The sequence below is a fragment of the Alosa alosa genome, chromosome 22, assembly GCF_017589495.1.
Source record: "Alosa alosa isolate M-15738 ecotype Scorff River chromosome 22, AALO_Geno_1.1, whole genome shotgun sequence".
Taxonomy (NCBI): Eukaryota; Metazoa; Chordata; class Actinopteri; order Clupeiformes; family Clupeidae; genus Alosa; species Alosa alosa.
Genome location: NC_063210.1, coordinates 16,505,183 through 16,533,141, shown reverse-complemented (window position 1 = coordinate 16,533,141; position 27,959 = coordinate 16,505,183). Strand labels below are relative to the sequence as shown.

At 41.0% G+C, this 27,959-nt stretch overlaps 1 protein-coding gene across 3 annotated transcripts; it reads right to left on the bottom strand.

Annotated features, from left to right (window-relative positions):
- Positions 1-26,886, bottom strand: pcgf5b (polycomb group ring finger 5b). 3 transcript variants are annotated; one of them, XM_048233842.1, is made up of 9 exons: positions 26,731-26,886; positions 24,645-24,980; positions 21,721-21,817; positions 19,591-19,646; positions 19,194-19,253; positions 13,026-13,177; positions 8,933-9,031; positions 6,534-6,623; positions 1-2,238 (listed from the first exon to the last, which is right to left on the bottom strand). In XM_048233842.1, exons 2-9 carry the CDS (start codon positions 24,757-24,759, stop codon positions 2,191-2,193), a joined length of 717 nt encoding a protein of 238 aa, XP_048089799.1. In that variant the 5' UTR covers positions 24,760-24,980; positions 26,731-26,886; the 3' UTR covers positions 1-2,190. The 3 variants fall into 3 exon arrangements, with proteins under 3 accessions (XP_048089799.1, XP_048089800.1, XP_048089797.1); XM_048233843.1 differs by having other exon boundaries at positions 6,534-6,619; XM_048233840.1 differs by lacking the exon at positions 1-2,238 and having other exon boundaries at positions 6,152-6,623.
- Positions 26,887-27,959: the final 1,073 nt, after the last annotated feature.

Sequence of the window (27,959 nt, the reverse complement as noted above, 5' to 3'; positions counted from 1 at the left end):
CATATCGTTATCGTTATAGTTTATGTGTGAACATCGTCATTCATATTAACAATATTTATCGTTATCGTTATTGTTCTTGGTGTGAATGGGCCTTTAGAATGTACATATAAATCCTGTTCGGAAAGTGATAATGAATTTCAGAAGAATCATCTGGATCTTTCCATAATTCCTTTAGACATGATTAGTACTTCTAAGATGACATGAACTTGACATGACATGCATGACACTGGTTATCAAAGCTTAACAAGGTGGAAATGTCAGTCATGCCACACGTGAATGAAGTATTACTGAAACTGATGTTGAATCCTGTTTGTCTTTGAGTACCTTGAGCACTTCTCAACAAAGTCAAATAAATCCTATTTCAGCAATGTATTGCTAAGAACTTCAGTATCTGGGAGACCTATAGGCATTAAATCAAGGTAGGACAGTTCTTCACACCTCTTGAATACTAACGAGGCATTTCAAGTTAATTTGACCAAAATGCCCATTACAGTGAAAACAGAAATAAAATGGAAAAAAAAAAAAAAAGTCTTCAGAAGCTAAACAGTAGAAACATAGGCGCTTGGGGGTAAAGACAAACATTTCAAACCACTACTACAGCATTTTCAACAAAAAACATCTTCTGCAGTAGTGTAACACAACGGTATCAACCACTAGGACATCAGAGCATGCCTCTTTGTAGATCACCTATATATACAAACAGTACAAATCCAAGGTCATAGTGCAGACGGAGTGTCAGACATCCCAGTATTTTACAAACAAACTCAAAACGGCTTCCATTTGCCACATAGTATTGGTTCCTATCAAGTCCTCTATGTGTTACTGATTTAATGGTGGAATGGAGTGCTATGGAATAGGCAATTACATGTAGCAAGGGTTTGGTGTTGGGTGTTTTTTCTGCTTAACCCACGGGCAGATGTTGCCCAGCATTCAAGCAATTGTTCTACTGTATGTAGAGAAGAGATTATTGACATTTTGTGAGTTAATGTCTTTGTTGGAAGTCATGAATGCTGTAGTTATAATTAAGGCCAAAGATGGTGGCAACTGACTCCTCTGGGTCTGACAACAATGCAAAAGATCGACAAGAGGCAACACAAACACAAAATAGATCATGGGTTGTTGGACCGAAAAGGGGTAACCCTTTGAACACCTAGAAGCATTTTCAGCATCTCAAATGATGCAAAATAGGCACAAAAGCAGTACTTCATAACATACATAAACATGGATTTCAGGCTTACACATGCTGTCAGGCATGTGTTTAAAATTAACACACAATGCTTTTTACTGCATTCTTCCCTGTATAGTACTGCTTACCATAACATTATGCTGCCTGTATATAGCTATTACTACTTGAAAGGATTAACCTTTGGATACAGTATGCACCTTTCTATGAAGTGTTACACTGATAGAATATGGCACTTGTAATGGTAAGGTCATGAGACATATGGTGTCATTGCACTTTGTCTGAGTGCACTTGAGATAATGCAGATGTGGGTGAATACACACTGGATATATGTACTGTAGTAGGCTATATACCATAACACAGTCATTGTGACTAACAAGCTGGGAATTACTTGAGATACATTGAAGGTATCCATAGGAAAAGTTACCAGAAGAGAAAGGCACTGTGATCACAGACAGAACGCTGAGCAGACGCATCTGGACATGATACTTGAGCGCTATGCTAGCGGCATCGATGCTAATCTCAGACCAAACACATAACCTGCCACCACTGGCTCTGGTTGGTGATGAACAACTCTGGCCATGTAATGATAACATTATCTTGTGAGGCCATTCCATCTCTCTTTCTCTCGTGTTGTGTGCTGCATGGAGCAAAAAGATAAACAAATGTAAAAAAATAAAACAGTGAAAAATTAAAAACAAAATCAAACCATTCCATTGTGATGTGAGATGGGTTTCTTCTCCCAAATTCCATTATCAGTTCTTCTGTTCCCTCTGTCCAACTGAGATGGATTTTAAAAAAAAAAACTGCTGGAATTCGACATACTGGAAATCCAAAAATATACATAAAAAAACATTAAAGAGAAAAGTCTCAGGTCAAGGCCTCAGGAAGTAAAACATGTGTGAGAATATGTTCTGATTCCACTTGGTGGGTGTGTCCATTCATTGTGCTGTCGACCAATGGGCTGAAGTTAGTGCAGAAGTGGCCTCCAGGCTTATTTTCATTGGCTAACCGAAGTCGATCCGTGGCCTGTACTCCAGTACCATGGGGTAGGCCTATGGAAAGAGATAGATAAATGGCATTGAAAACAATCAATCTTATAAATCTGCATTACCATAAATAATATAATAACAGGCAATGGCATCACAATAACGTCAATAACGATACCTATAACGCTAACAACAAAGAAGTATCGTTCTAGCCAATATGAATGATGACGTCCACACATTAACTATAATGATAATGATATGAAGAACGATATCTTTGCGGATCATTTTTAGAGCAATTTTGAGAACAACAAAAAGCTGAGAGCCAATCAGAATCCATCAAATAACATCAGCCAATTCTGTTCAAAGAAGTAGCAAAACAGATCACACATTCAGACATTGACCCTGAAGTAGCCAGGAGAGTATCACTAATTTTACTGTGTCTTAATCACTAAAAGATACATACTCTGCCACAGTCATGGGGTTAAGAACTAGAACACTGATAGAGCAGTTCCAGATAAAAATGTCACTAAATACTGAAATGTATATTACTGGTGTTTAAATTATATATAACCACAACATAAAATGATGCCCATACACCATGTTTAATGTTTAAAAATGATTTGATATTGGTCAATAAATCACTACTAATAAAGCCCCAGGGGTTAAGTTTGAGGTTGCTCTCTGCTGACTCCTGTTTCGCCTATTTTTAGACCTACGGAGAACACGTGTCACCTGTAAATCGAAGCGCAAGCGGAGCGGAGTAACCGGAGGAGTCCGTCAGGACATCAGAAATATGTATATATATATAAGTATATATACTTTTTTGATCCCGTGAGGGAAATTTTGTCTCTGCATTTAACCCAATCGGTGAATTAGTGAAACACAAACAGCACACAGTGAACATAAGCACACACTAATCCCGGCGCAGTGAGCTGCCTGCTACAACGGCAGCGATCGGGGAGCAGTGAGGGGTTAGGTGCCTTGCTCAAGGGCACTTCAGCCACGCCCAGTAGTTGGGCTCGAACCGACAACCCTCCGGTTACAAGACCAGAGTGCTAACCAGTGGGCCACAGCTGCCCACAATATGCAACAAGCTAATCCCCACACCTTCATCCGGTCCCGAGAAAAACTCAAAATGCGTCTTCTCCCTTGACCGATGCGCACGAGATCGGGTCATGCAAAGAAGAGCTATACCCTGTCAACAAAAGTTCTGTGTTCATGTTTGTGTGTGTGTGTGTGTGTGTGTGAGAGAGAGAGAGAGAGAGAGAGAGAGAGAGAGAGAGAGAGAGAGAGAGAGAGACCATGTGTGACCGTGTGAGAAAATGTCAGTAAGTCTATCGCACAAGAGTTTGCGAGTGTGTTAGTGTGTGTATGTGGTCTGTTTTTTAGTTTATATGTTTTGTGCACATGAATGAGAGAGAGAGAGAGTTAAGGCAAGGCAAAGCAAGGCAATGCTTCCAAGTGTGCCGAGGAGATCAGGCAGGTATGTGTGTGTTCAGAAATGTAATAGAGGGGGAACATGTGTACCTGTGTGTTCAGATTTGAGAGAGTGGGAACGATATGTGTATGTGGGAGAAGTATGTGTCAGTGTGTGTGTGTGTGTGTGTGTGTGTGTGTGTGTGTGTGTGTGTGTGTGTGTGTGTGTGTGTGTGTGTGTGAGCGAATGTGTGTGTGTGTGCAGGTGAGTCACACCAAGCCCAGACTGGGCCCTATTTTTAGAGTTCTAGAGGAAGGACATTTCAGCACTTCACCTGAAGAGAGAGGAAATGAGGTGGCGACAATGAACGATACTGGCCCACTTTCCTGTGCCGTTTCGCCCCGAAAGGGAATTCATTACCAACCTCAGATAGCCTTCATTCCTTTTTCAGCTTTATTTGTACCAAGAAAAGAAAGAGACAGAGAGAAAAAGAGAAAGAGAGAAAAAGAGAAACCTTCCCCCTCTTTGCAGGTCTTTCTTTTCTCGCTGGACACTAAAGCCATAGGGATCTCTCCACTTAGGGAGCTAAGTGTCTAACACAGAGCCTCCTGCCTTCACCTTTTTAAATAGCATGGTGGATCTGTCACACTGATGTGAATATTTCATTTACTTGCCTCAGCAGGAATGTAGACCAATATCCACATTAATTTATGACAAGATACGGATGTTAAAATAACGCCATAGTAGAGTTTTGCACTGAAAACACAAAGAGATGTGCAGGGGATGTGGGAATAGATGAAGTCCTCGAGAGGTTCTAAGAAACATGCTAGAAGTTAATATCAGTTGTTTAACACTAGTTTTGCTTCAGCGTTTCTCAGTATACAGTGGAAAATCAAATCTTTAATACATTCTCATCTTTTTTGAAATTATATTGTCCTTGCCTGTATTTACACAATAAACATGTCTCGCTTCACGGTGTAGACATAACATATATGTTGTGTTTTGAGGAGAAAAAAAAAACACGAAAATCAGGTCAGTGTTCCGTCGTGCTGGTCAAACTAGGACACACCAGCCTGGGCGCTAACAAACTGGATCTGTTACCACCACGATAAGCATGCGATGAGATACTTTACACAGTCTTTTCATCAACACACATCGCTGTAAGCGAGTGTGAGATTCTCAGGGCAGAGAGGCAGCAGCACCTCGTGAGAGAGATACCCCCTGTGGGGTCAGCTGTTTGGCCTCCTCACGGCCCTCTCGACGGCTGTTTCTATAGCATCGATACAGTCGTTACCCCCCTTTGTGACCTTTCACAACAACATTCCCCCATCGGCTTGTCTAAAAGTGACCGTCACCAGCACTGCAATTAATTCCCTCGGCGCCAGGGCTGCAGCAAAACCCATCATAGTGTGTCGGCTTCTATGTTGTATTTATCATTGTCAGCAATTCTGCTGAAAAGTTGTTGATATTTGAACTCGACAGCCATGCAAATTACCCCCCCACACACACACACACACGCACAACCAACAAGCTGATTGGCTGGAACTGTTTATGACTTACGACTTGACTTTATGTGGTCCGAACCACTATGTGTGTTTGTTTCCATTTACCGAACCAGGACTGTGTTTAGTGCACATTCTGTCTGTCCATCTATCCATCTATCCATCAGTGTCATCCGCATTTATTAGTAAAGATGAGTAAATCATAAAATCATAAATGGAATCATCTTTTGGTGTTTATCTTAGTTTTAAAAATATATTTTCCCTTGGGGATCAATAAAGTATCTATCTATCTATCTATCTATCTATCTATATTTTTTTCTCAGAATAAATTTGTTTTACTTCAAGCTTCAAGATTTTTCCTTATTGTTTTCTTCGTAAACACAAGATAAAATACCAAAAGTAGATTTTTATAGCTGATTTTATTCATCTTTACCAGGGGTGCCAAAAATGTGGAGGGCGCTGGATCTAATAATTTATTACACAGCTCTTCACAAGACAAGTAGAACGCTCCATTGATCTAATAATGTAATTCATGACCTGGAGGGGTAAAGTGATGCTGAGGTCCATATTTAAAGCTAGCAGAACACTCTGTGACTGTGTGTTCTGAAAGCTAAACATTATCTGTATGCTCTCCACCCCTCTTCACCTTTAATGCAGTGAGCAGCTACAGATCACTGGCGGTTTGGAGGCTTGCCATGGCCTAAACCACTGCAGATATGGAAATATCAATATCCTCGAACGCTGTATATGACCTTTGACACTGTGGGCATGGGCGAACAGGAAGTAATCACTTCAGACCCAGAGTACAGTATGGTCTGCTGGTTTGTTTTCTTCCTTTTAGTGAAAGAAAACCACAGTATCTGTTCCCGTATAGTCTGCATAAACTGTACGCTTTCATATTGATAAATGTTCTTTGTAATGTCAATAGCTCTTTCCTACATTATTATTATTATTATTATTATTATTATTATGATTATTATTATTATTATTATAAGTAGTAGTAGTAGTAGTAGTATGAAGTGTAACTAGACAATTGAACTTATAATGCTGCAAATAAGAATTAAGCGCAAGCCAAATATTATAGACCAAAACTGCTGCGTGTTATTTGCTTTTGTTAACAGGTTTGTCTTGACATAAACAAATCTTAATTTCTATGTCCAGTGACAGCTTCAATGCCAGTGTCTCCAATCAGCACCAGTTTCGAACAGTTAAAAAGACATTTAGAAGCAAATGTTTCCTAACAGTCCCTAACCTCCTCGTACCGTAACAAATAAAAAGCAACAGTAAAGTCTAAGCTGATCGGCTTAAAATGATGTCACAGTTCTGGAGCAGTCGGGGGGCCAACCACCTCCCCACCCATGAGATGATGGCAGCAGGGATTAGACAGGCAAACAGGAGAGAAGGAGCAGAGAGCGTTCACTCCTTGTTGGCGGACAGCTTACATTCTCCCCGTGCAGTCGCCACCGAGTCATGTAGATGAACTCCATGGTGTGGTCCTTTCCCATGATCTCACCGTTGCATAGAACGTCTAGCTGTGGAGATGAGGAGATCATCGATGTATATTTGTCCAGCATACACAAGGATATATGGACAGGAGTAAACATGTAGATATTGGCATAACTATAGATATATTAATACATAGATTACATATCTTTCTAGAACAGATAGTTCCATTCCTCGATTATGATTGGTGAACCCTTCACATTGACTGAATTGCATTATATATTACTGCGCCACAAATTGATACAAATGTTAGGGTTACTGTGTCTCTGCGTTGCTTGGCAACCATTCTGTTAGAAGTAATATATTTCTTGGCGGAAGAATGAAGATCTATGAATAAATCATAAAATGTCTTGTTGCTGTGCCTTTATTTTATGAAATCTTGCCAGGAATATTAGTAACCGTTTTAGAAAAGCAATAAGAACCGCGAGGCCATAGGTTCTAGTTTGTGTCTGGCTTAACAACGCCCCTTAGCTGTCCTAAAATCATTAGAACCTACAGCCTCTCGGGGCTTGTTGCTTAAATAATTTTGGATATCATCACAACCACAGATTATGCTCATTACTGGGCAACGAATGCAGAAGTGCAGTGCATATCCTAAGGCCTCTGTGCTTTTTATAACACTCTCATGCAGTAAAGTGAAGTAAGAGAGACAGGGCCACACACTCTTTCCCCTGGCCTGCCTGATGAGAGAGGAGAGCTTCAACTGCTATAACTGTATGTGTCTCAGCGGGAAGGGAAGTAGAGGAGGCTTTAACAGAGCCTTGGGCAAAACAATGCTATAGGAATTAGCACCTCTGCAGGAGAATAGCTCAACAAGACAGGATACCTCAACAGCAATAGCACTCTCTTGAGATTGATATCAGTTAGGAGGTTCTTGAAGCTTAACTGACACATGGTGATGCTTACACCAACTGGGTCAAAGGTTCAGTTTCCTATTTAGGAATAAGAAGATGTATTCACTGTTCAGAGGGATACTTATGATTCATAAAAAATCAGTGTTAGTATAAAGATTAACTTCAAACTTATAAGTATTAGTATATATACTCTTTTGATCCTGTGAGGGAAATTTGGTATTTATCCCAATTCGTGAATTAGTGAAACACAAACAGCACACAGTGAACACACAGTTAGGTGAAGCACACAAGATGTGGGCATGGGAGAGCGGTGCTCAACCACTTCACATTTTTCCCACTGGTCGGGGAACGAACCGGCAACCCTTTGGTTACAAGCCCGAAGCCCTAACCTGTAGGCCACGGCTGCCCCTCATACAGTACATGTAATATGCTACAATACTGAATGGCTGTAACCCTATTACCTCAACCTGTTCTTGCACTGACATAGTTTTTTTTATAGTTTTTTATATTACCTTGTCTACATTATACTTTACTCCCCTATTTGTCCATATTATTTATGCTGGCTACTTTTTGCACCTTCACCATGACACTCACTCTCTTGAGCACCTTACCATGCACACATAACTAAAGGACTACTGTTGGACTACTTTTTGCACCTTCACCATGACACTCACTCTCTTGAGCACCTTACCATACACACAGAACTAAAGGACTACTGTTGGACTACTTTTGCACCTTCACCATGACACTCACTCTCTTGAGTACTACTTTTTGCACCTTCACCATGACACTCACTCTCTTGAGCACCTTACCATACACACAGAACTACAGGACTACTGTTGGACTACTTTTGCACCTTCACCATGACACTCACTCTCTTGAGCACCTCACTATGCACACAGAACTACAGGCCCTGTCACTACAAGCGTCTCATGCTTGATCACCCTCAAGCACACTGGATTTTTTAGATTTAATTTATATAGTATATTTAGTATTTAGTTTTGTTAGTTTTTCTATCTATCTATCTATCTATCTATCTATCTATCTATCTATCTATCTATTGTGTACCAGTGAAATGGCTGTGTGAAGCATTTGGTCCTGTGATCTTTGTTGCTGTGGCTGTCTTAAGTGTAATTGGGAATTAGGTGTAATCGCGGCACAAAATTCATAATCCATAACTTGCAATCAGAACTGTTTTTTCTTTTTTGGGGGGGTGGGGGGTTGTTAAAGTGATATACCACAAAATCGCGGTCATTTCTTGCTTTTCAACCACATAAGAAAAAATCCCAGCCCCTCAGAATCTATGTAAATTCACTAAAAGTATCCATATCTGCACCTCCATCTTTATGACCACACTGTTTATCATTGCATACATTTTATATGTTATATCTATGTTGTACCAGTGAGGTACCAATGGCCGTGAGGTACAGTATCTGGAAAAGTGTAAGGGTAGCACGAGAGAGGAGAAAGCACTGCCATCTTACCTCGTACGAACTCGGAAGCTTCAGCTTCAGACTGAGAAACTTCTTAATTGTTCCGACAGTGACTCGCGTGGAACAGCGGATGAACTTCTTCATTAAGCCCTATGGAGTAAACAACAACAACATCAACAACATTAATAGACAACAGCAATAACCAGCAAAAGAAGATTCAAATGTACAATAGTTTTTTCAAAAACAGTAGCTGTGTTCAAAGTCTTCACTATTTCACTACATAGCCCACTATATAGTCAATAACCTTATAACATTAACTATAGTGCACTGGGTATTGAAATAGTGAAATTGTCGAATATAGCAAATGTTTTTCCTGTTGTACGTTAGTCTAGCTGTGTTCGAAGTCTTACTTACACTATAGTCAATAACCTCAATATGGTTCACTATAGTGCATTGTGTACTGAAATGTACCTTTGGTTATTCTGCCAAATACAATAACCTAACCATCTCCATCAGCCCAGTATGGTAGTGATCATACACGCTGGATAAGAACATGTTGTCCAATGTCACTGTTCTGCATAATGTCTCTACTGGAAAGCTCTATGCATACACACACACACCTACAAGACTTTTAGCACTTTTACATCCCTCACCCTATGCTACAGACCTTTTATTTATTTTCTTATTTCATCACACATCAAAACACACACACACACACACACACACACACACACACACACACACACACACACACATCTGACTTTCTCTAACTTTTGCACATCTCCATAGAACTTTTTATTTATTATTTTTGATTTCTCCTCCATCTACCCATGTCCTTGATTGCCTAGCCTTTCTGCCCCCCACCACCCCCCACCCCACCCCCCATCCCCAACACACACACAAAAAACACACACACTTACATCATCACTGTCATCACCTCACATACATACAGCACACTGCTTGCTACAGTAAGCCTCCTCTACTTGCTGCACACTGCCCCCCCCCTCCCTACATACACAGCACATTGTCTTCAGGATCTTCTCCAACACACATCCTCTACATACTTACAGCACACTGCCCCCACCTACCCACACACACACTACACACACACACACACAGTCACTGCTACACTCTCCTCCCACCCACACACACATCTTCATCACTCACATACATCATACATACAGTACTCTGCTTGCAATAGTAAGTCCCTTCACCATACTTGCAGTACACTGCCCCCCCCTCTCCCCTACATACACAGCACATTATTTCATCAGGAAGCTTCTCCAACACACATATTGCACACTGCCCTCTCCCCACATACACAGCACACTATCCCATCTCCCATGTCATCCCCCCAACACACACACCAAGACCCCTGGCAGTTGGGTTAGCCCCTTGAGCCGTTGATCTGCCCAAGGTTTCTTCCTTGGTAAGGGAGTTTTTCCTTGCCCCTGTTGCTCTTGGGTGCTCCTTGTTGGTGCCCCCAATTCCAATCCTCCCCCACCTTTCTTATGCAGCCCTTTGCCACTTAATCTACTAAACCCCTCTTCTACTGCACTTTTGCTACCCCCACTTTGCACAAATAGGCTGACACCAGACATAATTTCACTGCATTTCTTACTTCCAGTAACTATATGCATGTGACAATAAACTTCCTTGTATCCTTGTATCCTTGTATCCTCCTAATCCCTGCATTCCATTGGCCCTGTAAGTCATCTTGATGCTGTGCCATTGTGAAGAGGAATTATGATGGCAAAAATAACTTCATAACGACCACCTGGGCAAATGAATACCTGTAGATTACTGCTTCCATCAGTCTCTCTGACCTCTTTTCAAGGACAGAGAATAAATGAACATTTGAAAAAAAAAAAAAATAACAAAAAACAAAAAAAAAACAATGTCACCCACACACACACCTCACAATCTGAAGAGCGGGTGAGTTTACTACTCATTCATATCACCCCATATGATTCTGGGGCATGCTAAGAGGAAAGGGTTTCAAGGTCTATCGCTAAGCAAGATATCCTAGCAACCAGTTGAGCAGTGAACACCAATGGCATAATCATAAAGACAGAAGAGACGAGTGGATGGGGGAGTGTGATCCAAACATTTGTCTCCTCAAGGGTTTGTCTGATAATATGCCCATCTGGTCATCTCAACAATACCATTGTCTAAAAACTAAGCATTGCAATTGAAACTGAATTAGACCTGTTTGGAGGCTATGGTGGTCATAATTATGAATGAATAAGTCCATTGAAATACCAGTATGTATGTGTGTATTGTATTGTATTGCACAGTAATAGATAGATAGATAGATAGATAGATAGATAGATAGATAGATAGATAGATAGATAGATAGATAGATACTTTATTGATCAATCAACTTTATTGATTGAAGGGGAAATTCAAGATATGTCTGTATGTGAATCTCTGCATCTATCAATCACCATGTCATCATGACAAAAAATTGGTTTCTTCTACAGAAACAAAGCCAACCTCCCTATGGAATGTATGAGTTTTTATGTCAGTTTTAGACTATGGTGATGTGATTTATAGAAATGCTACTGCTTGCTCACTTAAAGCCCTGGAGTCTACCACTCTGCCCTGAGGATCATTACTGGTGATGGCTATAGCACTCATCATTGTGTCCTCTATGGTAAAGTGGGTTGGTCATCTTTGACTGAAAGGTGACATAATCATTGGTATCTCTTTATGTACAAAGGTATTGTTGAAAAATTACCAGGTTATATTTCAAACATGCTTGTTTGGAATTCTGGTCCCTATCAGACCAGATCAAATGACTGTTTGATGCTCAAGGTTCCTCGTATCCACACTGAGTTGGGAAAGTCAGCCTTTTGTTATGGTGCCCCTACTTCCTGGAATAATCTCCAATGTAACATAAAAATGAACTCTCTACTTTCCTATAATCAATTCAGATCTGTAATCACAAACCTTCCTATGTCAAATTGTACCTGTTTTATGTAAATGTTATTTTATTATTGTTATTATTTTATTATTAATATTTTCTGTATGTTTATTTCCCTTCCTCCTTTATAATGGTATGTAAGTTATCTTATTATTTGTTTTATTTTCCACAATTATTAAACTATATCTCTTGTATTCCATTCTTACTGTGTAATCTCGGCTTCACTGAAAATGAGGACTACCCTCAATGAACCTCCGAGAATAAATAAAGATTGAATGAATAAATGAATGAATTAATCATGTCTATCAATCTATTTGTCTATCTATAGTGGCCAGAAATAAATTATGTCACTCATTTCTCAAAGTTAATGGTAACACTAAAACAAGAGGCTACATAGAAATAAGAAATAATAACATATAAGATTGAGATGGAGGAAAAGATCAGTGTGCTGAGAGACCTGCCCCAATAGGCGGCATTTGACCATTAAACCACACAATGATCCAAAACATACAGCCAAATAAGGCAAGAAATGGTAAACAGAGAACAATATCAACATTTTACAGTGGCCCAGACCTAAATCTGTCAAAAAAGTGAGCACAAGGCCAAAGTGATGGCAAATAATTGTTCCTGCCTGGATTGCCTGCCTGAACCTGGATTGCTGCTAAAAAGGTGCGGTCTAGAATCATTGTGGAGACATGAAGAGGCTTGGTAGGTATTATATGAACCATTTTGAGAGCTGTGATGGCAAATAAAGATGTTTCCAGTGATTGTTTAAAAAGGGTATGAATAATTTTTGACACGCTATTTTTCATAAAAATATTAAAAAAAGATAAAAACGCTTCATTTTTTGATTTCATGTTTCTACCACATTGTCTTACAGCCTTTTAGCATGTGGCAATGCCATTTTCAGTCAGAACAAACAAAATATTGGTCAAGAGAAAACCAACATTAAATCAATATTATTCATAGGGGTATGAATAATTTTGTTCTTAACTGTATGTATATATATATATATGTATGTATGCATGTATGTATGTATGTATGTATGTATGTATGTATGTATGTATGTATGTATTGTGTATATGCATATATATTTGTATTTTTTAACTCTTTGTTTTTTATTGTGATATGGATCCCCCTGGATCTGAAATAAAGAATTATTATTATATCTATCTATAGACACAGCAGAGATGAGGGAAGATCTGCAGGTGGGCTGACCTTGACGGTGTTCTCTCCGACCTGGGCGTTATTACGCAGGCAGTCCAGACAGATGGCGATCTGTGGGTCACTACGGTGATAGTCCTTATCAGTACCATCATCTTCCTCTTCATCTTCGTCCAGACGAGCTCTCTTGGCCCTGGGGCAGCCGTCTAATAGTTGTGGGATCAGAGAAGTTTGGTGTAAACACATATAAAAATCAACAGCTAAGATATGAAGCCATTAACACTATTTTTAAAAAACAATCCCGCAAATGAAGGGCCTTTTAAAGTCAAGACAACACATGGACGACTTGTGGTGGTTGGGTGAGGTTATTTGTAAGTTCTTGAGTGAACAGTTCTTCTCTGTAAACAGCTTAAAGGAGAATTCCGGTGTGATATTGACCTAAAGTGTATTGAAACATGATACCGAGTGTGAACGTATGTCTCATAGCCCATCTCGGCTTGTCCCCTGCACTCCAAAATCTGGCTAGTTAGCCGATGCTACCAACAGCTTTTTCAATAGTGGTGCTTCGCATCGGCTAGCCATGCAAATAAATCACTGTTTTACACCCATTTACGAGGCTCAATGTATATTAAATCACTGTTTTACACCCATTTACGAGGCTCAATGTAAAATAATTCAGTGGAAATGCATGGATTCCAGTTGCTGCTTGCTGCTACTGGAAGAAACTGGAATTCCACTGAATTATTTTTGGAATCTGATCCCTTATATCATACCTGTTCATTCTTACTCATTGCTTTCGACTTTATCGCGGACTAAATTCAAGATGGCTGCAAACGCTAAACTTCATGAAGATACTGTCTGTATAAATCGCCTTGTAAGTAAACTACCAGTGCTTTTTCAAAGTTCTCAATGTCTCGCTTTTAAATGTCAGGGCCCCTCGAAGTCTACCAATGAAGTGTGGAGATACATTGAGCCTCGTAAATGGGTGTAAAACAGTGATTTATTTGCATGGCTAGCCCGATGCCGAAGCACCACTATTGAAAAAGCTGTTGGTAGCATCGGCTAACTAGCTTCAGATTTTGGAGTGCAGGGGACAAGCAGAGATGGGCTATGAGACATACGCTCACACTTTCGCATCATGTTTCAATACACTTTAGGTCAATATCACACCGGAATTCTCCTTTAAGTGACCATGTAAATGATATGCTTTTTTACAATTACAATTTGCTTGATTCAGCAAACTTTGCTGAGTTTGTATTTGAAATAGGCCTGTAAGGATACACCAAACTTTGTATCACGATTTTTGACCCATGGTTCGATACATACCTCGATATTTTATTTGTTTTTTTAAACAAAAAACACTTTTTATTAAATAACATTTCAATTGTCTACCTTGGAACACCAGAGGATTAAAATATATTATTGTATCTGTATTATACTATATCCTTAGCCTAGAAATCTAGACGCACCCTAGCGGCGGCAAATTAATTTGCTCAGCCTGTACGTCTAGTATCGAACCATAGGAATTTCTATTGGCTTAACACCGTGGATGTTCTCCAATCACAGCTCTATTTCGTTAGAGAGTCTTAAAGCGGGCTTAACAGGATAACGACATCCCGCGACGGTGAACAACAAGGAAGGTGGCTATGGCGAACTAAGAGCCGGCGGTTGTTTGAATCGGCGTTGGCGTCAACTTTGGAGGAGTTGGACTTGTGCTTTTCTTTGAAAGTAGATCAACACAATGCACTTAAGTCATTCCTTTCAAGAAGGATGTATTTGCCGTTTGCCGACCGGATAATGGATATGGTCGTAGCGCTGGCCTATTGCATGCCTAGGCAGTTTAAAAGACAATTCTCTGCCCGCCCCTTGGATTAAGCAGGTGAATGATTCGATTCCAGACTATACATTTTAATGATATAGGATGGCCCGCCAGGCTACTATATCCTGATATAAAAAGAGAAAATACTGAATTTCTGATTATAGCCTACTATTTCTATTACAACTCTATCTCTTTAATACAGCTGTCTGGTTGAAGCCTGGAAATATTGTAAACAAAGTAGCATAGTGGGCTATCTTGTCATAGTCTACTGGTTGAACTGTTCAGTTTCCCTACGTGTGTTTAAGTTTCAAGGTAATACTTTTCCTCTTTGGGACAGGCCCTTTTGAGTCTTGGAAAACATTGTTATTAGGGGTTTGCACAGACGTCATGTTCTGGGTGGTAACCCAGCTGCATGGTCATGTTGGAGGCACTTGGCATAAAGAACTGAATGAAGTACAGTGGAGTATTATGCACTTTGGATACCTTAAGTGATTATAACCATGTCTAAACAACAGAAAAGCTAATGTGTGTTGCTTGTGCGGCCCAGAGACAGTAAAAGAAAAGTGCGCCCCCGTAAACTGCAAAGCTGCAGGAAACACTGAAGGGGGTGTGTCACGATTCAGCCTTTGACACAGGTTTGTGGATGAGTGTCGCGATTTCGGTATCGATACGCATATCGTTACAGCCCTAATCTGAAATCAAGACCATCTATCAGTATGTGTGCAACCTTGGTACCCAAAACCCTAAGTGAGTATAACAAGATGCTTATTGAGAGAGTGAAATACCTCAGCCTCTACAAAGATCTTCCCCCAAAATAATTCCTTACAGTGGCTGCAAGACACGCCACAAATTAAAGACCCTGCATGCTGTTTGGAGAGGCAACATTTGAACTGGATTGAGCTCAACCACAAGCACTTTCACTCTCTTTTCACTTTCTCTTTCTCTCTACATCCTGCTTTTTCTTGCCTACACCGCCCCTCACTTCCCCAAATCATTACCCCCCCAACCACCTATTTCTCTCTATCCTTCCTCCGCCATCTTTACTCTCTCCCTCTTTCTTTCCTACCATTTTTTCTGCTTCCTTCTTTCTTTCTCTCAACTGCAATACCACCTCCAGCCCCCTCACCCCCAAAACGACCAGAAGAATTACTGGGGGGGAGGGGGGGTGCTATCGGAGAAAATTAATACTGAAGGTAATTATCCAATCACTAAAAATTAGTCACAGCTGCACACACTTAAGTCATCTCTCTTTGGTTTCCCCCAGTGTGTGTGTGTGTGTGTGTGTGTGTGTGTGTGAGTGAGTGAGTGAATGAGAGAGAGAGAGAGAGAGAGAGAGAGAGAGAGAGTTTGGATGGCACTGCTGGGGAAAAAAATGTATTTAACCCCCCACTAATGCAATGCGTTTAATAGCAGGCCACAGAGGAAATTCTCCCCAGATCTTTCAACGGGGGCGCATTTGCTGGTCTAATTTTGTCTGGCAAGGGTCGCAACGAGTGGCATTCTGCAGCTGGTGGTAGGATTCCGGAATGCTCTACACACAAGAGTCCCAGGCACTCTGAGGAGAAAAATGTCCTTGTATCGGGGCCCAGAGTTCTCCCAAAGAAAGAGAGGGACTGTTACGAGGTTCTATAGAATCTGTCTAGAGTAGGTTCTAGAGACACTCCAGAACATTCTACAATGTCCTTTTTTTTTTTTTTTTTTTTTACAAAACCACAGCTGTGAGGCGATGGTGGGTGAAGTCCAATAAAGCTTATGCCTTCAGAGACTTTCACGGATGGCTTCATTTAGACAATCCAAGGAACCATTAAGGGTTTACTTTCTACATCACCAAATACTAGTGACAGTCACAACTGAGCCCAAAATAACACACGGAATGATACAAATACAAATCTTATACAAATCTTCTGTGAAAATTCGTGTTCACACAAACATTATGAAGAGCACCAGGGGTTTGTCTTCATTCAACTAAGGCAAAGGCAATGATGAAAAATATTTTTTAAAAGTGAATTACTACTTTCAAGGTTACTTCTCAGGTGCAAAAGCACCAGGTTTTTGAGTAAAAATGCAGGCCAAAACAACCAGATAAAATAGTGCTCAGAGATTGTAAATGAATCACAGCGCAACAACAACAACAACATGTACTGTTAATGTATTCAAAACAATCGGGGGAGAAGTTAATGTCCTTGTTTTAGCAGGTTCTTTCTCAGACAGCGGTAATTAAATGTCTACCTGAACACAACAACAAACTGGACATGATTAAAAGCCTTCATTACAGGACAAAAACACACAAGAGACAGGAATGACATCTTAACTTTAAAGTTTAGCAGATAATTTAGCAGCATTTCTCAGTTAAAGAAAGCTCCTGCAGACTGAGATGTGAAACAGTGTAAAGTGTTATCAGTGCTGTTGTATTTCTACTGGCTATTCAGCACTTCATGTCCTCTCAGGACACAAAGTACATAAGAAAGTGGCATAACACATGTCACACACACACACACACACACACACACACACACACACACGCGTGTGTGTGCCATTTCTGCAGAAGTGTTTGACTCTCACAGTAGCAGCTACCCAGTGACTGCTTACTGTGGGTGACACACTCTCAGAATACTGGCAAACCAAACCAACATCATAACAAATCCTTGACACACAGAAACATGAAAGCACTTGAGCAATCTTCAAATACATCCATTCAGCCCTTTCACAGTAAAACAAACGGGGAAAGAACAAACCTGAATATATGATTATATGATCAGATTACTCTACATTACATTATTACTACATGAGTTATTGACAATATGATGGGTTGCCAATGTCAGTCAGATTGTGTAAACACAACTAATGGGTCACAATTACGTGCCTGACTAGCTCACAACTAAAACAGGCACGAGGCCTTACAAAATCTTTTAGTTCTGCTTCTCGCACAACATCACTGAGGTAGCTACAGCAGTTTTTTTTTATTGCTACTGATCGGTTGTTGAAGATTGTCAAGTAACAATGCTTTCAAAGAAATCCTCCTCTCTCTCTCTGTGAGTGTGAGTGTGCGTGTGCGTGCGCGGGTGTGTGTGTGTGTGCGTGTGTGAATGTGTGTGTGTGTATGTGTGCGTGCATGACTGTGTGTGTGTGTGTGTGTTTATGATGTCTGTTCAGCAGGCCACTAACAGGGCATGTAGCCTCTCTGGGGGGCGGTGAACCCAAACAATGGAAGAATGGAGGCCACACTTTTGCACTTCTGAACAACAGCCCCAAGCCCAGGGGGACTACATACAGTTAACCTCAATCAGGTGGGTCAGGAAACACACACACACACACACACACACACACACACACACACACACACACACACACACACACACACACACACACACACACACACACACACACACACACACACACTTTCCCTCTCTGTCTCTATCTCTCTCAAACACACACATACAAATAATGAAGTAATGTGTTCCCTCTTTCTTCCTCTACCACTCTCTGTCTGTCTGTCTGTGTGTGTGTGTGTGTGTGTGTGTGTGTGTGTGTGTGTGTGTGTGTGTGTGTGTGTGTGTGTGTGTGTGTGTGTGTGTGTGTGTGTGTCTGTGCATGTGTGTGACTCTGTCTCTTGTCATACACACTCACATGCACACACGGAAGGGCAAAGCAATGATTAGGTATTTTTTGTGACCTGTGATGGCAGACAGCCAATAAAGAGTCCCCCCCCCAACAGAACACACACACACACACACAAACACACCAAGAAACTCGCATGCAGTGGTTCATCATGGCTGCTCAACTCCAAACCAAACAGTGAAATTCAGATAAATAAAGAATCCATAAATATCTTTATCATGGGAGCAATGACTGAGACAGGCCCAGCAGACACAGACACAGCACACAGGTTATATTATATTCAGACTAAGACAAAAGGAGTCTGAGACTAATAGTCTAATAGACTGAGCTATATAGACATATATACTAGATCTATATATTATGTAAACAAGACACAGAAACAGATTCACAACAAAACAGAAACTAAGGGCTTCTACAGTAAAGGTAGCAATGATCACGGCTCATTGCAGGAATACCACTTATAGCTTTACAATCTGAAAAATTGTTCTCTACTTGGAATACAGGAAATATAACTTCTACCGTAGGGACAACAGTTTCCACCAAACACTTTCATTCTCAAAGAATGTGTCTGTGATATGGATATGGTGTGTGTGTGTGTGTGTGTGTAGGGTTAGAGTTAGAGAGAAAGAGAGAAACAGAAAGCAAGAGAGAGAGAGAGTGAGAAAGAGAGAGTGAGAAAGAGAGAGAGAGAGAGATGGGTCTGGTGGATTTATCAGTAGGTCCTGCCCTAACAGGAGTTCCATATTGGATGCTTCTAAAATGGACATCACATGGTTGGAGGTTACCTTCTCCATTTTCTCTCGACTTATTCCTTTTCCAGAATTCCATCTCCTGTTGCTGTTCACCTGGGTGGTAAACAAATGGGTTGGGAAAAGGTATCGATAATGTTGAGGCACAGATACAAATAAACAAACAACCAATAAACCAACAAACACATTCACACGCAAACACAAACAAACAGACATACATACACATAGAGACAGGGGTGCACACAAAGACAGACATACACACAAACAAACAAACAAAGACACACACACACACAAACACAACACACACACATCCCCTGCTCAAAAGCACCACTTCCTTCGGCACATACAGAATTGCACTGTTGATTTACGAAGCAATAAACACAATACATAATGCATGCACTACAAAAATAATATGCAGTGTATGCAGGCTTACTTTCTCTGAGTCCGGGGACAAGTTTGAATATGATTTCCTCCAGAGTGTTGTCTAGCCTGTGATAAAGCAGTTGGTAAAAGGAGAGAGAGAGAGAGAAAAACAGATGATAATGAAGGAATGCTAGCTGGGCAAGAGACAATGCCCAGACGCTCTGAGATACATTGTCTATCATATCAAGACAAGGCCAATTCCACTTCAGATTAGAAAACGTTGAACAACAACTTATAATTACTCTCTTGGCAAAATGAATAACATTTTCAAAAATAAAATTCTTTTGTTGTTTTATCATATAGCACAAAACTATGTGACTATGAACACTACATTATATGCACAATGTTATAATATTTAATATTTCTTGAATGGCACAATTTAACACACTTGATCACACAATGATACACTATTTACAACAATACCCATTATTACAAGTTGTTTACAAACAAGTCATTTACAACAATAATGTATGTGCAGATCAGTATAGTAATGCTGAGTCATGCCTCAGTACTGTTCGGGAACTCTAAACCATGAGATCAATACAAAAGATTAAGCGAAAAACAAACTCATTCGTTTATATGTGATGCAAAATTCAACAAAAACATCATATCAAAAAGATAGAACTTTAGGCTTCTTTATTTGTCATTAATAATGGCCTATATTAATTTAAAAAAATGAATGGTTTATGATAGTGAACTAGAATGAATTTGGAACCATGTAGATCGGAAAGCACCCAAGAAGGTCTAAAGGACTCTCCCTGCCCCTCTCTCTCACTCACAGTTGTCCTCTCTCTCTCTCTCTCTCTCTCTCTCTCTCTCTCTCTCTCTCTCTCTCTGTTCAGTTGTTCAGTACGCTCCCTACATACATATAGCAGCCGTCTCTGAATGTGATCCGGCCAGATCAGCATCGAGTCCAGCTGCTAGACGAGTCTGTTTCTCTTTTTCCCGCGCAATCTATTCCATCTCTATTCTCCTGTTCCCTTCTTTTCTCTCATCCCACTCTTCCCCACTCTTCTCTCTCCCCCTTTCTTTCTGTTTCTTTCTTTCCCTTCTCTCTCTCTTTCTCTCGGCACCTGTGCATCAAGTAACACAGTCTCTTTCTCTCCCTCTCTCTCACTTTCAGTTGTCCTCTCTCTCTCTCTATCTCTCTCTCTCTCTCTCTCTCTCTCTCTCTGACGGCGGAGGCTTTGGCTCCTGCCCTGCCCTCCAGCTGTTGTCTGGATCTAGGCCTAGCCCGGATCACATTTACACAACTGCCCCCCCCCCCTCCCCAAGTGCCCCCAGCCCCATCTCCAGCTCCTTGTCCCTGTGCTGCTGTAATCAGATGACTAAGAGGAGCAGTCAGGCATACTGGGGGCTGTAAATAAAGTGAGGGGTGTCTTTAGTGTGTGTCTGTCTATGTGTGTATGTGTGTGTGTGTTTGTGGGGGTGATGACAGATGCGTTTGGGCTCATTTGGTTTTTCGGGTACATTTGAAGACCATTGTCAAGGTTTGAAATTGCTTAATTCAAACCTGCTTGGAAATGGACAGAAGGGACCTTATTGATGCACTTTTCACCCACTGTTTCCCCCTCATAACATGATTAACATGATAATATGCAAAAAAAAGAGGACATTAGTCATCAACCACTGACATCTTCATCTCAAACTCACATGACTGTTCAATCATAAGCTTACACTCTTACACTTTCATACTTACTCTCTATACAATCAAACACGCAGTTTAGAAGTCTGTGCTGTGGACTAGGCCTGCAACGATTAATCAATTAATCGGTTGGTGTCATTCTTTAAGGAAAATACATAAAAATTCTCTGATTGAAGCTTCTTAAACTTGAATATTTTCACCTTTACTTACTCCTCCATGATAGTGAACTAAATATCTTTGGTGTGTGGACAAAATAAGGCATGTGAAGACATAATCTTGGGCTCTGGAAAATAATGATGCAAGATATTTTCACCATTTGCTAGCATTTTATTGATCAAACAACTAATCGATTAATCGAGAAAATAATAGTCAGATTAATCGACTATGAAAATAATCATTGGTTGCAGCCCTACTGTGCACTTAAAATACACATGGCTTTACTGTATTGTGTATTAATGACACTGGACAGCATCTGCAGTGAGCAACATCATTTACCTCAACATTTCCAGAGGGTTTGTTTCGTGCACCTGGATGCCACATTTGGGACACTCGTTGCTCTCTTCAAAGTGCTGGACAATGCAGCTCTTGCAGACTGTGGGGTGGAAAATGGAGGGGGGCAAGCGGCAAACAGGGAGAGAGAGAGAGAGAGAGAGAGAGAGAGAAAGAGACACAGACATCAGCTTCAAAAGGACACATCACAGGCATGCATACTAGGTCCTTTCATTAACATCCAAGACCATTTGGCAAGATGTGCGATGCTCCCGGACATTGACTGTGTCCACGCGAGACTGTGCAGTGTCCTTCAATAATCAACGTTCTTCCCCCAGCCGCCATGGCCTAACGTTAAAAACATTTGCTAAAAGCCATCTGTGTGTGCCGGCCAATATGGCAGCCACACTACAACTGTCCTTCCAACATGGCAAGCTGTCCAAAATGCCACATGTGTTAACTTAACACCATTCCCAGAAGCTGTAGCTGAATCAAGCAACAATAAAACTAATCATTGTTTATAACTGCTATGTATTTGGATGGTCTTTTCACTGACACTTGACCTGTACTAGAAAAACCCTACAATTGATTACAGCTTTGAGGTTTAAAACAGACCAGAACCACCATTCCCAAGCCTTTTTATTTATTACAAATACACTTTTTGTATCCCTGGGATGGTCTTTACAGTATTGCCACTTGACCTGTTCTTAAAAAACTGAACTCTTTTTTTGAGGTGATAAAGTTTTGAGTAGGAAAAGACAGGGATATTCAGGTTTGTGCATATTTCTGAATGTGATGTTGGCTGTGAGGTTTGCAGGTTTGCACAGAGCCATGGGGAATAAGGCCTTTTTTTGGGGGGTTGGAGTGAAGGCGTCTGATTGAGGAGCGAAATTGAAAACTGCGAGCTGGCAGGCTGATAAACAGTGAGTGGGCACCGGGCGGAACACAAACACACACACACACACACACACACACACACACACACACAGGGCTGGCCACCACAACAACAACTATCACATTCCTGCAGCCAACAGCAGCAGCCAACTCTCAACATCTCTCTCTATCTGTCACAGACACACACGCACACGCACACACACACACACACACACACACACACACACACACACACACACACACACATATCCCCTGCTTACTTTCTTTGGCACACTCACAAATGTACGCACACACATATACACACACACAAATACAAAGTCATATACAGAAGCACAGTCACATGTACATAACAACAAGAACAACAACAAACACATTGCAAGACAACTGCAAATACAAGAGAATGACACATCCAGACTCAGATACTAACAACAACCGACAGGTATTCCAAATAAGCATTTACCTTTGCACATTACACATACACAACACATACAGACACACACACACACACACACACACACACACACACACACACACACACACACACACACACACACACACACACACACACACACTTACTCTCTATACATTCCATCCTATCCTTAGCTCCTGTGATATGACAGACAATCACAAAGATGACACATTATAGCTCTACCCCCACTCTTCCCTTTGTAATCCAAGCAGCGCTCTCGTCACACAACCACAGACTTGGTGTTTACTACGTCAGAACCATGTCAGCAACAATCAGGTCAGCTTGGAGTGCGGTGCGGAAATATAGGGCAAGCCAAGCCCTACAGGACCTGGTATACATTCACTTGCCAGGCTGTGGAACGCCACTGGCAGACCTATGCAATAGCGTATATGCAGAGTAGCATAGCTGCCACATGTCGTTTAGATCAGGGGAACTTCAGGCCTCTGCTCCTGCTGGCTTAACAAAGGAGGTGGATAATGTAGACGACAGTAGATATGAACAAATAAATGCTCTTTACCTATCCATCCATCCATTCATCTATTTATTGTTCCAATAATCCAACCATCTATCCATCCATCAATCTATCCATCCATCAATTTATTGTTCCATCAATCCTTCCATCTATCCATCCATTCATCCATCCATCTATTTATCATTCCATCATTCCTTCCAACCATTTATCCATCCATCCATCTATTTATCGCTCCATCCTTCCAACCATTTATCCAGTGACTAGTGCTAGACTTTTACCCTTGGGGTGGCCAGAGGGTGGCCAAAGCTATTTCAGGGGGTCCACAGACTACGACAATGAATGTTTTATCCATCCATCCATCTATTTATCTATTTATCTTTCCATCCATCCATCCATCCAAGATGTTAGCATTCCCAATGCTGCCGCTATAGCCAGATTCCATCAGATGAGAAGGACATTTCAGGTCTTTACAGACCTTGATGGCGACAGACACAATGCAGAAAGCAGATAACAATGTATTAAATGCTCTTAGTCAGTCCATCCATCCACCCATCCAGCCATTCACTCATTCTGTTTTCCTAACGCTGGTGTTATAGCCAGACTCCATTAGAAGAAAAAAGGACAGATCGGTTGTTAACGGACCCTGACAGCCAAGAGGATAGACTACTTCTTGAAATTTCCCCTGATGCACCTCAGGGCCATTTAGACAAAGTCCTGAGTTACAGAACCATTTTTCTGGATTAGTGAGACAATTCACTGTGATGGCTCCCTGTCTAGATAACCCACAACAAACAGGGGGTTTGGATCCAATCACTCAGACCATCAATGCAGCAGAAAGAGGATATTTGTTGTCATGGTGACTGAACCTGAAGATGACTATGTTCACCCTCCTCCCTCCTGAGGTGTCAATTGTAAGATTGCTCACCCCCACATCTGCCAATTAACAGGCAATGGGAGAAAGGTGGGAAGACTCAAAGCAATTTTAATGGCAGATTATTGAAAGAAAAAACTGGCTTCAGTAAGCATTACAGAGGAAACATTTCTTTGTGTGTGTGTGTTTGTGTGTGTGTGTGTGTGTATGTGCTTACAACTTACAAGTGTGCAGACACTCTGTGACAGTCGTGGGTTTGATCAGATAACCTTTACACACGTAGCAGGTAATGAAGTGGTTGAAGTCCTTGACGAGATGCTTCCTATGGGCAGTGGCCATCTTGGGTGGTCACAGGGCGTGGGTGGGGATGAGGTGGGGGACCTCGCGACCCGCAGGATGGGATGTTGAGCTCAGTGCGTTGGGGTGGTGGTGGGTGGTGGTGTACTTCTCATGGGAGTGAGGTTACTTTGCCTCTCCGTTGGGATGCTTCATGGAGGGCCCTCATGTTAAGCACGGTCAGGGACATGGTACCAAGTAGAAAGCATATTCACCCTCTTGGTCTTGTGGTCAGCACAGAGATGATGCAGAGAAAATAAGAGTTGTATGATTAGTTCTAATACTTGTTCTTAATTTTTTTAAGCATTGTATAGCCTAGGATTCAGACAGGTGCCTTCAGATATTTTATGGAATTAACACAAATATATATATTTAACCATTGTGTTCGCGGTCAAATGTGACAATTCTCTCAAAAATATTGCTAACTTATTCTGACTACCATGAGGCTCCTTGACTTTGTTAACACAGGGCATCTGAACACACAAACCAAATTTTGATAATTTTATAACAATTTGAATGTTTTATTTAACTTTAGAACACCCATGTGTATTTCCGGTCAAAAATGACCGGCCATTAGAAATGAATGGGTGAGAAAATGGTCAGTGTATAAAATTGAGTCCAGGCACATAGTTATTGATGAAATGGACTGTATGTGCTTCTGTACATTAAAACACACACACACCCTCACAGCGCCTCTTTGCTTCTATGCCACTGGAACCTTTCCCCAATAGAATCTTCCCCTTTCTGACTTGCATGAGCTCAGGTCAGTGAGGCCTGCAGGCCATAAATAGCAAATGGAAGAACAAAACTGGTTATATTCAATAGAATAGGCCTAGACGTTGATACAAAGGTCTATCACAACATTAGATGATAATGTGTGTTACTATGGATTTATAACTAGTTATAATCCAGCGGTCATTTTTGACCGGGAACACCAAACTAGTAAACATAAAACGAACACAACAGGAGGGTTAAACATAGAACACTTTAAAACATACAGGGATAGGGAAAACACCTCATTAAAAAAAAAGTTCATATGCGCCTCTTCCAAGCATACAGGTGCATGGTACTGTTCTTGTAAGTCCCGCCTCCTGCGCTTTAAAACGAAAGTGATGGCCACTTTAAGACAGAGTTGAAGACGTCTCATTCAAATGACAAAACTCTCTTTCTGCCACTGGATCTAAAAATATTGGTTCGTTAGTTAGTGGAGTGTATTAGCAATGTGGCTAAACGTAGGCCACTGTTCTGTTGCGAAACTGAGTCAGCTTGTCATTCCCGCAACATCGTCTTAAAAAGTCTTGTTGTTTCTAACCAGTTGTTTTAATAGATTGCAGGCCTATTTTACGACAACATACATTGCTCAAAATGCTATAAAAGTTGTCAAAGACCATTTAGCGTAGGGTACAACAGCCACGACCTGTTTAGAATTGTAGCCTAAATGTAAGTTAGCCTCGGAGGTAACAGTCACTACATAATCACTTGCATAGGGAATCTTCCGTGTTGTCATCTGTGGTGATATTCTCATCAGAACTGTCTGTTAGCTACGCAGTGACAACACTGCTTCACGCCTCGTCGTGAACAGGAAATCAACCGCATGACACTTTATGTCATCTAATGTAACACTGAACTGCCCGGACTGCATATGGCGAGTAATCAGAAACACTGTAGCCAAACAGCAGTAACTGACTTGCAAACGAAGTTGCAGCCATTGGTTCGAGTGTCACTTTCCTCTCCGAAGGGCCACCCCTCACATTTTCCGATCACTATTGGCCTGACAAAATAACTAGCGCTGATGCTCACCATCAACTAGTCGCCCCTCTAGCTACCACACGCGCAGGAACTTGAGATGTGACACATGATCGCGTTCTTATCCCAGTCGAAACTTTACGATAGATATGCACCTTGTGAAAAACGATACGCAATGCCACCCGCCGGCTCAGCCCTCAGTCTCGTCGCTCAAAGCCCATCTCTTACCTTCCCAAATATCACGAGTCCATGTTGGTGACGGTACGTTCTGAACACATACAGTGTACGTGATGCGGGGTAACTGTACATGAAAAAAAGTACAGCAGCAGAATACGGAACTGCTCGGCGTTGAGATGACAGACGAAAAGGGGCGGAGGAGGCACTAGCGCTTGTTTACGCATTGCTGCTTGATCCACTCTGTGGCAGATACGCTCTGATTGGATACAAACTAGGGCGCAGCCTTTCAATTACCAACTCGTAACTGTAGGCTGTATGATAAACAGCAGTCAGGAGGGAAAGAGGTTATCAATAAGACAAGGAAACACTCAGAGATAAGTGTGGCCAGAAAGTATTCGTGACTCCTTTACGCACAATCAACACAACTGTTGTTTCCTCTGAATACGCCGCCCGGGGTCGGTTAGAATCGAGCACATGTTCCTGTAGAGAATCCCACGAATGTAAATCTGTCATTAGATCATAGGAAGAAACTACATTTTCTTTTAAAAATACCCTGCAAGTGTATGGACACAAAACCTTCTCAAAGTAATTATGAAAGAAAGAACTAGCATCTTGGAAACATGTAAGTGAGAGGAACAACTGTAATACTTGTGTGCACCTGTTGAGAGAGCAATATGCAGTATGGATGTGGTTCAAGCGAGATGAATTCAAAACATTAAACCTACCTAGTGGAAATGTGGACATTTGGAAGATTTATAGAACAGGAATGCATGATTTTCAATTAATCCTCAACATATCTGATTTGCCTCAGTAAATACTGTGATTGTGAGGTGATTACATTGGGCCCATGGCTATACAGTGAACAGGATAAACTATAATATCACACATTAACTTTAAAGTTACTGTGTGTGTAAGTTAATATGCGTTTAGGTAGACATACTGTAAATAGTTTTCTTGTAAGATCCTCAGAACCACATAATTGCTATATTCCTCACCTTCCCAAAGGTTTTGCAAGCACTGAATGAGTTCACTATTGGATAGGCCTATACATTTATGTGATTATTGTAGGAAAATCAAGGGTGTGGAGGCACTCTGAGAAGATTTGTATTTCCCTAACAGGTCTGAGCAGCCCAATTGGTCAATTATTTCATCATGTAACTCACACAAGTTCGAGTAATATAATTTCTTCACGAATGGCTTATCCAAACAAAAATTATTCCTTGTTTATAACATGAACAATGTTGATGACAATCTGAATATGAAAGGCCCTGCCAGTCAAT